Source organism: Hyperolius riggenbachi, chromosome 7 (genome assembly GCF_040937935.1).
Source record: "Hyperolius riggenbachi isolate aHypRig1 chromosome 7, aHypRig1.pri, whole genome shotgun sequence".
In the NCBI taxonomy this organism is placed as follows: domain Eukaryota; kingdom Metazoa; phylum Chordata; class Amphibia; order Anura; family Hyperoliidae; genus Hyperolius; species Hyperolius riggenbachi.
Window position 1 is genome coordinate 34,589,863 of NC_090652.1, and position 15,426 is coordinate 34,605,288.

At 46.9% G+C, this 15,426-nt stretch overlaps 1 protein-coding gene across 1 annotated transcript in view; it reads right to left on the reverse strand.

The window, feature by feature from the left end:
* The window catches only part of LOC137525971 (histone H1.3-like), a 265,301-nt gene that overhangs the window by 17,144 nt on the left and 232,731 nt on the right, over positions 1 to 15,426 (reverse strand). The window contains exon 20 of the mRNA XM_068247181.1: positions 12,891 to 12,938. Coding sequence (XP_068103282.1) covers positions 12,891 to 12,938 — 48 coding nt within the window. The remainder of the gene's footprint in view (positions 1 to 12,890; positions 12,939 to 15,426) is intronic.

The following is a 15,426-nucleotide window of genomic DNA, read 5'->3' on the forward strand; positions in this document are numbered from 1 at the left end:
ACTGCATACCTGTTCTGTGAACCCGCCACTGTATACCTGTTCTGTTTAGTGAACCCGCCACTGTATACCTGTTCTGTTTAGTGAACCCGCCACTGCATACCTGTTCTGTTCAGTGGACCCGCCACTGCATACCTGTTCTGTTCAGTGGACCCGCCACTGCATACCTGTTCTGTTCAGTGGACCCGCCACTGTATACCTGTTCTGTTCAGTGGACCCGCCACTGCATACCTGTTCTGTCCAGTGGACCCGCCACTGTATACCTGTTCAGTGAACCCGCCACTGCATACCTGTTGTGTTCAGTGAACCTGCCACTGCATACCTGTTCTGTGAACCCGCCACTGTATACCTGTTCTGTTTAGTGAACCCGCCACTGTATACCAGTTCTGTTTAGTGAACCCGCCACTGCATACCTGTTCTGTTCAGTGGACCCGCCACTGTATACCTGTTCAGTGAACCCGCCACTGCATACCTGTTCTGTTCAGTGGACCCGCCACTGTATACCTGTTAAGTGAACCCGCCACTGTATACCTGTTCAGTGAACCCGCCACTGCATACCTGTTGTGTTCAGTGAACCTGTCACTGCATACCTGTTCTGTGAACCCGCCACTGCATACCTGTTCTGTTTAGTGAACCTGCCACTGTATACCTGTTCTGTTTAGTGAACCCGCCACTGTATACCTGTTCTGTTCAGTGAACCCACCGCATCAGTGCGCATACCTGTGCAGTTAAGTGAACCCACCTACCTACGTGAGTGCACGCAGTGTGATATACCACTCCGTGCATACCCGATATGGACAAAACAGGTAGAGGAAGAGGTAGTGCCAGAGCCAGAGGAAGGCCACCCGGCAGGTCTGCGCGAGGTCGTGTAAATGTAATTTCGTGTGGACCTGGCCCACAGTACAGTGCTCGGAAGAAGGCACGTCCCATCACCTCCCAAGATTGTCAGGACGTGGTTGAGTATTTAGCGACACAGAACACCTCATCTTGCTCAGCCACCAGCGCTACTACTAGCACCACTTCCGCTGCATTTGACACTTCGCAAGAATTATTTAGTGTTGAAATCACTGATGCACAGCCATTGTTGTTACAGCCAGATGAATTTTCACCAGCTCATATGTCTGAGTTACGCGGCAACACTATGGATGTAACGTGTCAGGAGGATGAAGGACCTTCCCGTGGTATTGTTCGCGGCTGGGGGGAGGAGGTTGACTTACCTGACATCACTGAGGAAGAGCAAGAGGAGATGGAGGGTACTGGATCCGACTTTGTGCAGATGTCGTCTTTTATGCTGTCCTGCCTGTTGAGGGACCCCCATATAAAAAACCTCAAGGGGAATGAGCTGTACTGGGTGGCCACACTACTAGACCCTCGGTACAGGCACAAAGTGGCGGACCTGTTACCAACTCACCGGAAGGTGGAAAGGATGCAGCACATGCAGAACCAGCTGTCAACTATACTTTACAATGCCTTTAAGGGTGATGTGACGGCACAACGCCAGCAAGGTACCACTGCCACTAATCCTCCTCCCGTGTCCACGCAGTCAAAGACAGGACGCTCCAGCGATCTCATGGTGATGTTGGACATGCGGACGTTCTTTAGTCCAACGCCTCGCCGTAGCCCTTCCGGATCCACCCTCCACCAACGCCTGGAACGGCAGGTAGCCGACTACCTGGCCTTAAGTGTGGATGTAGACACTGCTGTGAACAGCGATGAGGAACCCTTGAACTACTGGGTGCGCAGGCTTGACCTGTGGCCAGAGCTGTCCCAATTTGCCATCCAACTTCTCTCCTGCCCTGCCGCAAGCGTCCTGTCAGAAAGGACCTTCAGCGCAGCTGGAGGCATTGTCACAGAGAAGAGAAGTCGCCTAAGTCACAAAAGTGTTAAGTACCTCACCTTTATCAAAATGAATGAGGCATGGATCCCGGAGGGCTGCTGCCCGCCCCAAGACTAAGTCAGTCCCCGCACACACAGCATCTCTGCCTGCACGCCATGTGACTGGCTGCCTGGCCTGCCCCAAGAAGACTAAAGGTGGGTACACACGTCAGATAAAAGTCTTTGGAAAATGAAAGATCACAGATCAATTTTACCCCCTTTCATGTAGTATGAGAGCCATACTCTACACAGTCTATTCTATGGAGCTGAACTCCCCATCAGATAAAAATCTTTGCAAGATGCTGCACACAAAGACCGCTGTACACATGCAACAGATCAGTATCTGCAAAAGATCTGTTCCTGCAAAAGATCCATTCCTGCAAAACTCATTCATAGTCTATGATATCTGCAGATCTCATACACACCTTGTTTAACGGACAATTATCTGTAGATCAGATCCACCAGGTTGGATCTTCAGATCGGCAGATAATTGTCTGATCTGCAGATGAATGTCCATTAAACAAGGTGTGTATGGGATCTGCAGATATCATAGACTATGAATGCATTTTGCAGGAATGGATCTTTTGCAGGAACAGATCTTTTGCAGATACTGATCTGTTGAATGTGTACAGCATCTTTGTGTGCAGCATCTTGCAAAGATTTTTATCTGATGGGGAGTTCAGCTCCATAGAATAGACTGTGTAGAGAATGGCTCTCATACTACATGAAAGGGGGTAAAATTGGTCTGTGATCTTTCATTTTCCAAAGACTTTTATCTGACGTGTGTACGCACCTTAAGTCGCTCTCAGTCCCTCCACACAGCATGTCTGCCTGCAGGCCGCTTGACTACCTTCTCCGCCACCACCAACAGGGTCCGGGACTCCAGGCGGATTGCTGAATTTTTTAGGCTGTAATAATTTTTCTGGTGCGTGTAAATGACTGCCTAATTTTTCTGGCTGCACTGCGGGCAGCTGCAACAACAAAAGAAAAGGCATGTACATGCGCCCATTCCCCTTCGTGATCATTACCTTGCCGTGGTGAAGGGGCTTGCGTATCACAATGAAGCAATGACCGGCGCCTAGATGAGTGTCTCGGGGGGCACACCCACGATAATAAGGTCGTTGCCTCATTGTGGTCAGACCAAATTTGATCAGCTGGACAGTCACTGTTCTGTCATTCAGCTACATCAGCCAGGCGACCATATGGGCTGTAAAGCCACCAAAACCTGCACTCTCGCCATGGTGCGCACCAGTCCAGCACGGCCGTCACTACACAAACAGCTGTTTGCGCGGCGTTACACGGTGAGTTTGGTGTGTCAGTGTGAAGCAGTACCTTAATTACACTACCTGATTGATGTATACACATGCAAGATGTTTGAAAGCACTTTAGGCCTGTCATTTAGCATTCAATGTGATTTCTGCCCTTAAAACGCTGCTTTGCGTCAAATCCAGATTTTTCCCGGGGACTTTTGGCATGTATCCCACTCCGCCATGCCCCCCTCCAGGTGTTAGACCCCTTGAAACATCTTTTCCATCACTTTTGTGGCCAGCATAATTATTTTTTTTTTCAAAGTTTGCATCCCCATTGAAGTCTATTGCGGTTCGTGAACTTTAACGCGAACCGAACCTTCCGCGGAAGTTCGCGAACCAGGTTCGCGAACCTAAAATCGGAGGTTCGGCCCAACTCTAATGCTTAGTCAGTCACTGGAGGGGAGCATGGAGATTAGGCAAGTTAGGTTCACTCAGATGCATAGCATGGGTTCACAGTAATGGAGGTGCATGATCAGGTAGGACACAAAAGAAGGAGGACTATGCCCAAAGGCTTACAATCTAGAGGGAGAGGTAAGGACACGAAAGGTAGGGGACCAGAGTTCAGCTGTGGGTTTAGAGCACTTGTGAGGGGTAGTAGGCCAGAGTGAAAAGGTGAGTTTTGAGGGCCTTCTTGAAGATGTTGAAGGTGGGGGCTGCCCTAATGGGTGGAGGTAGGGAATTCCATAGTGTTGGAGCAGCTCTTGAGAAGTCCTGGAGGCATGCATGTGACTGGGTGATGCAGGAGGCGGTTAAGCGAAGTTCATTGGAAGAGCGGAGTGAGCGGCTAGGTGTGTACCTCTGAGTAAGATCGGAAATGTAGGTTGGACAGGTTTTGTGGACAGATTTGTAGGTCAGACACAGTATCTAGAATCTGATTCTGGACTGGATAGGAAGCCAGTGGAGGGATTCAAGGAGGGGATCCGCCGTGGTGGAGCGATGGGAGCAGTGGATAATTCTGGCTGCCGCATTCATGATGGACTGCAGTGGGGCTGTTCGGGTCATAGGGAGACCAGACAGAAGGGCATTGCAGTAGTCAAGGCGGGAAATTATGAGGACATGGATGAGGAGTTTGGTGGTGGCAGAGGTCAGGAAAGGGCGAATCTTACAGATGTTATGAAGGTGGAAGTTGCAGGACTTTGTGAGGTTTTGGATGTGGGGAGTGAAGGAGAGTGCGGAGTCCAGGGTGACACCGAGACAGCTGGCTTGAGAGGTAGGGTGAATGGTAGTACTAGTGTGGTTAACAGTGACATGCACATCTGGGTGGTTCATGGATGGCCGGGGTGGGAAGATCATAAATTCCGTTTTGTCTAGATTTAGTTTCAGGAAACTAGTGGGCATCCAGGAGGAGATGGCTGATAGGCAGGAGGAGACCTTGTCCATGGTCCCTTACCCATTTCCACAAAGGGTTAAATGAAATAAAAACACAACCACGAGAAAAGTATTTTATTATTCTAAATTAACAATAAATACTTACCTGTACCTTTAAAAAAAAGTTTGCACGCCCATATCCTTGGTAATGATCCAACGTATACATTATCCTCCGATCTTGCGATCTTCAATTAAGTTGATTGAAGATCTCCCACCACAATTAGCTATACTATACCTTAGAATGCATCCTGCTCACGCATAGCGCCGGCTCCCGCTGTCCTCCCCGCCTCCTCACCTGTCACCCTCACCTAGCCTGGCACCTGATGCACCCATGGGTGCACCGGGTGCCAGCCTAGGTGAGGGTGACAGGTGCAGGCAGGTGGGGAGAAACAGCGGGAGCCGGCAGCTATACGTCCTGCACAGGACGCATTGTAAGCTATAGTAACCGGCTCATGGGCTCATGAATGAGCCGGTTCTTTTTGTATTGAATCGAATGAACCGGCTCTAAACCAATTCATTTGATTCAATACAAAAAGAACCGACTCATTCATGAGCCGGTTACTATAGCTTAGAATGCGTCCTGTGCAGGACGTATAGCTGCCGGCTCCCACTGTCTCTCCCCACCTGGCTGCACCTGTCACCCTCACCTAGGCTGGCACCCGGTGCACCCATGGGTGCACCAGGTGCCAGCCTAGATGAGGGTGACAGGTGAGGAGGCAGGGAGGACAGCGGGAACTGCAAGATTGGAGGATACTGTATTGGTTGGATCATTACTAAGGATATTGGCATGGGATTTTTTTAAGCTACAGGCAAGTATTTCTGGTTGATTAAGACTATTAAAGGACATTTTTCATCGTGTTTCTATTTCATTCAACCCTTTGTGGAAATGGGTAAGTACTCATTTCTCCTGGGGGGGGGGGGGGGGGTAGGCATCTGGGGTCCCCTTCTTAAAGGAGACTCCCAGATGTCACCATGAACCCCCCCGCCCCGGGATCGTTGCCCCACCTCCTCCAGGGGCACCGGAGGTGGGGAAGAGCCCCTTGTCCATGGATTGGACAAGGGCTCTGGGCGGGGGGATAGGGGAAGGCTTGGCTGCCCCTCTCCCCCCAGAGCCCCCCATACCATGGACCATGCGGGCTGGTATACAGTAGCTCAGGGTGCGAAGCCCTAGTCAGCCAGGGCTCCGCATTCTGGCTATCCCAGCCTGCACGGGGGACAAGGGGTTACAGATCCTCGGGAGGGGGGACCCCACATTATTTTTTTTCAGATTTCCCACACTCAGATAGAGCATTCCCCAAATTTAAAAATGTTAATTTTTTTAAAAAATATTGATTCCCACTATCTTTTTAACATATCTTGCAAATTTGGTGTTGCTAGGATATAAGGGGCCTTTGCTATTAAAGAGAGTCTGAAGCGAGAATAAATCTCGCTTCAGACCTCATAAATAGCAGGGGCACGTGTGCCCCTGCTAAAACCCTGCTATAGCGCGGCTTAATGGGGGTCCCTTCACCCCCAAATCCCCCTCGATACACCCGGGGAGCGCTTCCTGGTTGGGGCAGGGCTAACCGCCGCAGCCCTGCCCCACTCGCGTCTGTCAGCGCGTATCTCCGCCTCTCCCCCGCCCCTCTCAGTCTTCCTTCACTGAGAGGGGCGGGGGAGAGGCGGCGATTCGCCGCTGACAGACGCGACTGGAGGCAGGGCTGCAGTCTTTAGCCCTGCCTCCAGGAAGCAATAAATCACGACCAAATCTGCGACCAAGTGTTGCAGTGGTCGCTTTGGGGGTGAAGGGACCCCCGTTAAGCCGCGCTATAGCGGCGGTTTAGCAGGGGCACACGTGCCCCTGCTAACTATGAGCTCTGAAGTGAGATTTATTCTCGCTTCAGAGTCTCTTTAACTGCTGAAGTCGGTGGGTGATAAATCAACCAGAGTTATGGGGATGCAAACGTGCTGAATTTTACCATGGCTTTTATTGGGCTTCCTATTTCACTTTCCAAAATCTCACATTTTTTCAAAAGGACGATGGCAAAGTGGCAAATTTTCTAGCATCGTAGGGATTCTTAGGGGGCTCATAACTGTTGAGTTTTGGGCCCCTAGGCCACAGAGGTCATAGGGCTCGATTCACAAAGCGGTGATAACCCAGTTAAAGACTTTAGGCGTGATAACCATTTTTATCATGCCTAAACTCAGTTTAGGCATGATAAGTTTAGGCATGATAAGTTTAGGCATGATAAGTTTAGATAAGTTTAGATCGCGCGCAAAGTCCCGCACGCAAAGCAGCGACATTAAACTCTATGCAAAGTGCACCAGACTTTGCTAGCGCAAAACTTTTGATCAGCTATGCACTGCGGTGCTAACCCAGTTGGTGCTTAAACTTATCACGCCTAAAAACTTATCACACCTAAACTTATCATGCCTAAACTTATCACACCTAAACTTATCACACCTAAACTTATCATGCCTAAACTGAGTTTAGGCATGATAAAGGGCTTTTCACCAGCGTGCTAACTGTTAGCACCGCTTTGTGAATCAGGCCCATAGCCTAGGGTCAAAGAAGCTTGTTCTTTAGCATTGGTGCTGAACGTAAATCACCACCAGCGCCGTTAGCAAGGTCTAAAGCTCACGACATTTGGCATGCAGGTAGAAGCCATATTGTTGCACTTGCACTCCAATTTTGGGTTCCCTACATCTCTGCAAACCAAAGTTACGGGGGTGCAAAAGTGCTAAAATTCCTTATAGGCTTTCATTGGGGCTTACAAAAGCGCAGGTTTCTGCCGAACGGTAAGGTAAGGGCCCGAAACTCACTATCCCTGAGCCCCCTTAAACTCCGTATAAAGCCAGAAAATTTGGGGCTGCTCAGCCGTACCATTCGGAAGAAACCTGCGCTTTTGTACCCTCAAAACCTAGGCCGCAATGAAAGCCTATGGGGGATTTTAGCACTTTTGCACCCCCGTAACTTTGGTTTGCAGAGATGTGGGGAACCCAAAATTGGAGTGCAAATACAACAATATGCCTTCTACCTGCATGAGACATGTCGTGAGATTCAGACTTTGCTAACGGCCATGGCAGGGAATTATGTTCGTCAGAAACGCCACCATTACAATTGCAAAAATAAACAGGTTTTTGTGACCCTAGGCTATGACCTTTTTTGGCCCAGGGGCCCAAAACTCACCAGAGAGCCTGTCTAATTCCCTCTCATCTGTGTCTAATCTGAAGTTGTAATTTGATCTCTCCCCTGTGTCACCTGACTGCCACAACATCTAATCTCATTTGAAAGCACAGTATGTTAACAATAAGACTGCTTCCATGAAAGTAGGAAGTAGACACTGCCGATTTATTGCAGGATTTGTATCAGCTGTAACAAAGAAATGTTTTTCTTTGAAGGTTATTGTGTTGTTGTGTATCTTTTAGGTCAGAGAGGAAGTTCTGAGTTCAGGTCCACTCTAATTACAACCAAACATCCAAAGTGGGTCTTGACAGGATGTTTGCTACATATCTGTTCTCTGTTTTGGATGGACTTCTCTCCATTGAGCTGCCCTGCCACCTGTTTGTGGCTCTGACTGCAGCGAGTCGCACACAGGGGACAAAGAAGCAGCGCATGCTCTGGCCACTCACGCTCCCTGTAATTTTCCGCTCCTGCTCAGATGTGCACAGCAACCAAAGCCAGTATAGTGTTATGCATTCCTGGCAAATACATACATCAGCGTCATTTCTCAAGTATGCATGTCCAGAACACTATCCGCTGCTGTGCACATTCGGGCAGGAGCGCAAATTGCAAGAATTATTGAGCGGACAAAGCATCCTCTGATTCTTGGCTGAATGGGAGGCAGAGCAGCATACCTGAAATAAGCCCATTCAAACCAATCAAAGTTAGTCAGAGTGTTGGACAGAATGTTTTTTGGTGGTGGTGGGCTGTAGGTGACAGCAGGCCTAGGGCACTGGAAAGTTCAAATCCGGCCCTGCTTATTATGGGATGTTTTTATTATTATTATTATTATTATTATTATGATTATGATTATTGTTGTTGTTGTCTACCTTGTCCTTGTTATCTATGATGTTGTAATGAGTAGTTTCTATATGTTTTATCAAGGATTAATAAAATTTGATATTCTCATAAAATCTGACAAAGGTGGTACGTTGTGAGAACTTTTTTCTTCTTTGTTTTGATATCTTGTGTATACTCTAGATACGCACATTTGTCTTTATATTATATTACATGTGCAGTGCTCACTGGGACCTTTTTCTGATTATTTCACAGTTCCTGCAAAAGATCTGATCTGCAGATGATTGTCCGTTAAGGTGTGTATTAGATCTGCATTTATCAGACTATGAATGTATTTTGCAGGAACTGATCTTTTGCAGATACTGATGTGCGTAGGGGGTAAAATTGGTCTGTGATCTTGTCTTTTCCAAAGACTTTTATCTCAATTGTGTACGTAGCATAAGGCTCCTTGCACAGTAAGGGCTTGATTCACTAAACCGTGATAACTCATATCACGGCCGCGCTAGTATATTTGCATGCGTTTCTGTGTGCAATCACAGATTTCCATAAGCATTTGCTCGCGGAAACTTGATACAGTCCAGAAACTGTGAGCGCAGTATAAACAGCGCAGGAGATTTGGGCGCAGCTGGTGCCACCATAGGCCCTAATAGGAATTGCAGCTATAGCTGTGCTCACTGAGAGATCTGGGTGCCGTGAGGTGACGAAGCACAAATCACTGCAAAAACACTAATTCGGCCGCCAGCAATAGCTGGAAGCCGAATTACATCATTACCTGCTATCCATGGCGGCCTGGAGGGGGAATAGTAATTAATGCTGTTGACACTTGTGCAGGAGCAGGGTAAGCCGTTTATTGGCTTTGCCCAAATCTCCTGCCGGCAATGTTATAGGTATGCCAGAAACAGACCTGTTCTACTTTTAGGCTGGTTTCACAGTGGGACGTTACAGGCGCACGTTAGAGCAGCCTGTAACGCAGCCCACCGCACAGTAATGAAAAATCAATGGGGCTGTTCACAGTGCGGACGTTGCGTTACATTGTAACGCTGCGTCACAAGACAACATACTGCATGCAGTACTTTGGACGCGGCTGAGCCGCGTTAGACTGCTTGCACATGTTCAGTAATATTGGAGAGGAGCGGAGAGCGGCCAGGCACATGGCTTATTAATATGCACTGCACGTTATGACGTGCAGTGTTTACTTCCTGGAGCAGCCACTCTGTGCGGCGATTGGCCGGCGAGACCACGTGATGCCGCATGCGCACAAGAGTGCGCATCACGGCATCACTGACGCCAGAGTGAGCTGCACAACGCGGCTCACTCTGACGTCCAGATCCAGCACCACCAGGCGTTGAGTTAGGGGGACGTTATGCGACCTTAACGCCCCCTCTAACGCAACGTCCTGGTGTGAAATTAGCCTTACTCTGCTTTCTCCTATATTCCCGGTTCATCACAATAAAACACCATTTTCCCATTCATTTACCCTGCTGCAATTACTGTACTAAAACTGCTTTACAACAACCATTCAATTGTGTTTGTATATACAGACAAACCACTTTTAAAGAGGAGCTCCAGTGTAAATAATCTAATAACAAAAGTGCTTAATTTTTACAATAATCATGTATACTGTATTTTTCGGACCATAAGACGCACTTTTTCTCCCCCCAAAATGGGGGGGAAAAGTGCCTGCGTCTTATGGACCGAATGCAACACTTTTGGCTGGGTGTCTGCCCCGTTCTGAGTCTCTGTCTTCTGTCCCATGTCCACTGTCTTCTTTCCCATTTCCCCATCTGCTGTCCCGACTCCATGTGTGTCCACGTGACCCCCGTTTTCTGTCCTGTGTCCACGTCAGTTGTCCCGTGTCCTCGTGCGTCCCCTCTTCTGTCCGCGGTCTGCTGTCCCCTCCTCTTTCCCCGTGTGTGTCGCTAGCATCTGGTCTAAAGGCTGTAGCTTACCACATCACGGGGGCCATAGTGCAGGGATGAGTAGCGGTGAACATTCATAGGAAAGCCGCTCGGGGACCGCAGCCAAAGTCTTTCTGATGTCACTTCCGCGTACGTCACTAACACGGAAGTGACGTCAGAGAGACTTCGGCTGCGTGCACGGGTTTTCTTTGGACAACTGATGAACACAAAATGCAAGGCCATCCCTGGGTGTGGTTGAACCACCAACCTTTTGGTAAACAGCCAAATGTACTAACCAATTGTGCCACAAGGACTGCATGTATGTTGTGGCTGCTAAATGGCTATCTGGGGTTTTCTTCGGACAACTGTTGAACACAAAATGCAAGGCCATCCTTAGCGGGAAGGGTTGCATGGCCACCTAGCTTTTCATCCTTCCCACCCTTGCCCTGGAATCTTCCAGCCTTCAAATTGCTGTCCTTTGCTGTGTGTGTTACACCAGCATCATCATTCAGGGGGGCACATGATCTTTCTGATTCTGAAGTCTTGAATTGAATCTTGTAAGCAGTTTTACCATGTGTCCCACTGCTTTTATCTAGCAAATTAGGCAGATAAGCAAGCTCATTTTTCTCTTGGGTATATCACAATGGTACATGCTAGGCTGGCTTCAGCATGTAGTGTTGGTGGTATAGTGGTGAGGAGAGCTGTCTGCCAAGCACTAGACCTGGGTTTGATTCCTGGCCAATGTATGTAAGCTGGCTTTTGACATCCTACAAATCCCTTGAAGGCAATATTAGCGAGAGGGAGGAAGAGGAGGAGCTGTGTGTGTTGCTGTTGAACCTGTAATCCAGATTCGGATATCTGGGAGAAATCAGTGGATATCCGGGTTGGCTGTCAAACTAGCTGCAGATAGCTGCTTTGATTTTTTTAAAAATCCGGAATCCGAATCCGAATCGGATAGTGTAAAAAAGTTTGGATATCCGAAATCCGGATAAGCATCACTGACCGTAAAGTAGCAGAAAAGTGGAGAGGCTTAAGGATATAGGATACCAACTATATATGGTACATTCACAGAATATAAATAAAGACCACACTGTGTGACAATCAATCTGAATCTCAATGAGATGAAAAAACACTACACCTGATATTAGTAACATATCATCATTGGAAAATAGGAGCAGTAAAGCTCCCAACCAGTGTTGCTCGGATGGAACTCATGATCACGACATACCCGTGATTGTCAAGTATTTTTTCATCATCCAACATCGTGATCCGAATCAGTGATCGCTGTCCGATATCAATTCATGGATTTGGCAGTTGTTTTGCGGATCACAGCTGTGAACATGGCCATGGTCACGGATCAGAAATCCGTGATTGGTAAAAATTAAGTCATTGGGCCAATCAGAGGCCCCCAATGTAGGCCCTAGCAACCAATCATAGGAGGGGAGGCTCTGCCTTCCCCTGCTGTTTATAAAGCCATTTCCAGAGCTCTGTCCTTGCTAGACTCTGTGGCACTCAGAGAGCATCTCCAGGCCATATTGAAAAAAGCAAGAACATTTTTTTTGTGTGTAAAAGCACAGCGTTCTCACTCATTTCATTGCTCTATTACTGTATTTGATACTTGTATTTAGCTAGACAGTCAGTGATTAACTTAAAGAGACTCTGAAGTGAATACATTTTGCTACTTTTACCTTGTAATTCTCTTCAGTAGTCTCAGCAGGAGTAAACCGGAGCATCCCCACCGCAAAATGAGGGCTTCAGACCCCCAAATCCCCGAGGGGCAATGCGGGCAGCGCTTCCTCAAAGAGGCAGAACTTTCAGCTGCAGCTCTACCTCTACTGATGTTAATCGCGGCGGATCGCTGCCTCTCCCCGCCCCTCTCACTCTTTCTTCATAGAAAGGGGCAGGGAGAGGCGGAGATCCGCACAGCGATTGATGTCAGGAGAGGCAGAGCTGCAGCTGAAAGCTCTGCCTCTCAGGGCAGCAGAATCCACAACCAACTTGGTTGAGGATGTTTGCCTGGGGATTTGGGGGGTCTAAACCCATTGTTTGGTGGTGGTGATGCGGCAGTTTACTCCTGCTGAGACTACTGAAGAGAATTACAAGGTAAAAGTGGCAAAATGTATTTGCTTCAGTGTCTTTTTAAGTTAGTTGTTGTAGTCAGTGTAGTAATCAGAGACAGTGTACTGATTGCTGTGCTAAGTGCAGGAAGCCAGGTTTTCACTAATTTTACCGCTCTATTACTGTATTTGATACTTGTATTTAGCTAGCCAGCCAGTGTGATCAACTGAAGTTACAGTATGGATAGATAGATAGATAGATAGATAGATAGATAGATAGATAGATAGATAGAGAGACAGACAGACAGACAGACACACACACACACAATTCAAAGCCTATTTGCAGGGTCTAAAAACCTGACTATAATTAATTTAATGGTATTACCTTTTTTACTGGAGGCAGCTTTAGCTTTACCACTAGGTAAATTGACATCTGAAAATAGAAAGAAGTTTTGAGCTCATTGTAAGTATAGGTAATAACTGACAGTTGAGGTTGTCAAAACTGAGACTTGTGGAATCTGTGTTACTTTAAACCTTAGACCAATCAGAGTATGTATCTGTAAATATGATGTTCTTGAAGTAATATGTAAGCCAATGGTTTATCCATCTGGCCATCTGTCCTGTCACTCGCTGTCTGTCTCTGAGGTCTGCCTGACCCTTGGGGAGGAGGAGGAGGAATATAATTGGGGCACCGGGGCAGAGATTCAGGTATGAGCTTTGAAAACCTTTTTGCTACTATTTACCTTTTATACTTGAGACATCTTCAGTGGGTTTTCCTTCTCCTATCTTAAAATGCAGAGAGAATTTTTAAGTTCATCGTAGGTGTTAGTAATAATGGGTGAAGGTGTCAAAACTGAGCCTTGGGGAATTCTGTGTTACTTTACACATTAGACCAGAGTATGTATCTGTAAATATTATGTTCTGGAAGTAATATGTAAGCCAATTGTCTACCCATCTGCTCAACTAATTTCTAAACTAACTTACCTTAATTTACGCATTTCTTCTCTAGTACAGTATTGTACTATGTTAGCTATTGTCAGAATCCGCTCTGCTGGCCTTGATTCCCTGGACAGTTTAGTTTCCTATGCAGCTTGCATAGTTCAGTCCAGGGAAAAGAGACCTTTCTGTCAGTGCAAGGCTGACTGATTTGCATCTACTTATCTTGCAAGCTGCTTGTCTGCTTCCTTTGAAGGTTTCCAGTATAAATGTCACTTCCTCCCAGAATTCCTGGCTCGACATGGTTTCTGTTTGGTGAGATTACCTTGGAGCCTCAGCCTCTTTTGTATCTTGTTGTGAATATTCTAGTGTAGTTAATTCTTGGGGAGTGCACTTTGCACAACCTTTAGTGCAGTCAGGTTCTGTATTATTTGTACGGTAGCTGACAGTGAATTGTTCGGTCTTGCTCCTAGATCGCATTTGCCCTAGCGGTAGAGGTGGTGCATCTTCCATGTCTCACTCTTGGAGTATAACCTGAGCTGCAGTTGCTACTTGTTGCTCCTTCAGTCTGTCTTGTCTAGAACAAACGCTTGCTGTTGTCTAGTGTGAGGCAACCGATTAGCAAGCGTTTGCGTGGTTTTTTTGTCTTTGTTCTCCGTGTTCATTTGTTAGTCAGGGTTGGTATGTTTTGGTGCGCTTGTCACTGTTGCGCATATCGTGCGGTGACCGCGTTTAGCGAGTTTATTTGCTATTTTCCTTGGCGTTCAGATTGTGGGTACTTGCTGTGTCTTCCTTACTCAATTTATGCTCTGTCTTTGCTCAGTCTTGTGTTGCTGATAGCAATCGCCTCTCTTGTGATTAGCTTTCTCACTCTGGTCTGCTCTGATGTGATATGTCTACCGTTGCCGAGTGGCGACTAGATTGGTAGACATTCATATTGTCTGTCTCTGTTCTTGCTTTCTTCTGAGTTGCTGCTTTGTTGCCCAGTCTTGCTTAATGGTGCAATTTCAATCTGGCATCTGTGGCTGTGCAGAGGATTTATTCCTCTGTACTCCACAGCTCCATCTGCTGGTTGGAATTCTCCTCTGTTGTCCAGTCTTGCTTAAATTGTGCAATTTCCAACTGGCATCTGTGGCTGTGCAGAGGACTTATTCCTCTGTACTCCAGAGCTCCATCTGCTGGTCGGAATTCTCCTCTACAAATATATACTGGTTACTTTGCTTCTTTGATTGTGACAATTTCCTTCTGCTTCAGCGCGCATGGTGTGCGCTGACTGGAAATCGCCCGCATATCATTACATTATGTCGAGCCTAACCGAAATTCTCAGTCTAGAGGGAATTTCTGAATTGTACGATTTTGCACATTATGGGTCTTGCGTCTTTAAAAGATTTAAGATGCTGAACTCTGAAACCAGAGCTGAGTTTATTTCAGAGTGTTCAAGATTCCTGGCGAATCCCAAATTTCTGGCCACTAAAATCTCCACTTGGGGTGTTCAGATTGCTTGCAATCTTCTCCAAGGGGATCTGTTTGTGTGGGCTGATAAATGGGCTAGACACTGGAATCTAATACATAACCCTCGCAGATTTCTTGCTAATTTATTTTCTTATAAACTTGAAATGCCTATGCCACGTTATTTCAATGAGTTTTTCCCTACTGTGCAAACTGCTTATCCAATTGGGTTATGCAGTACCACTCAGTCATTACCATATTCTAATGAGTTGATAGCTCAATCTGTTGATTCAGTAATTTCCTGCAGAACTATCCAGTTTGCAAAAGAAAGTTCCAAAGGTTCTTTCCCTTTTTGCCAGCAGCAATCTAAAGCTGTAAAGATTAAAAAGAAAAAGTCTAAGGCCACATACAGACATCAGACCATAGTCTTTGGAAAATGAAAGATCACAGACCAATCTTACCACCCTTCCTGTAGTATAAGAGCCATACTCTACACAGTCTTTTCTATGGAGCTGAACTCCCCATCAGAAAAAAAT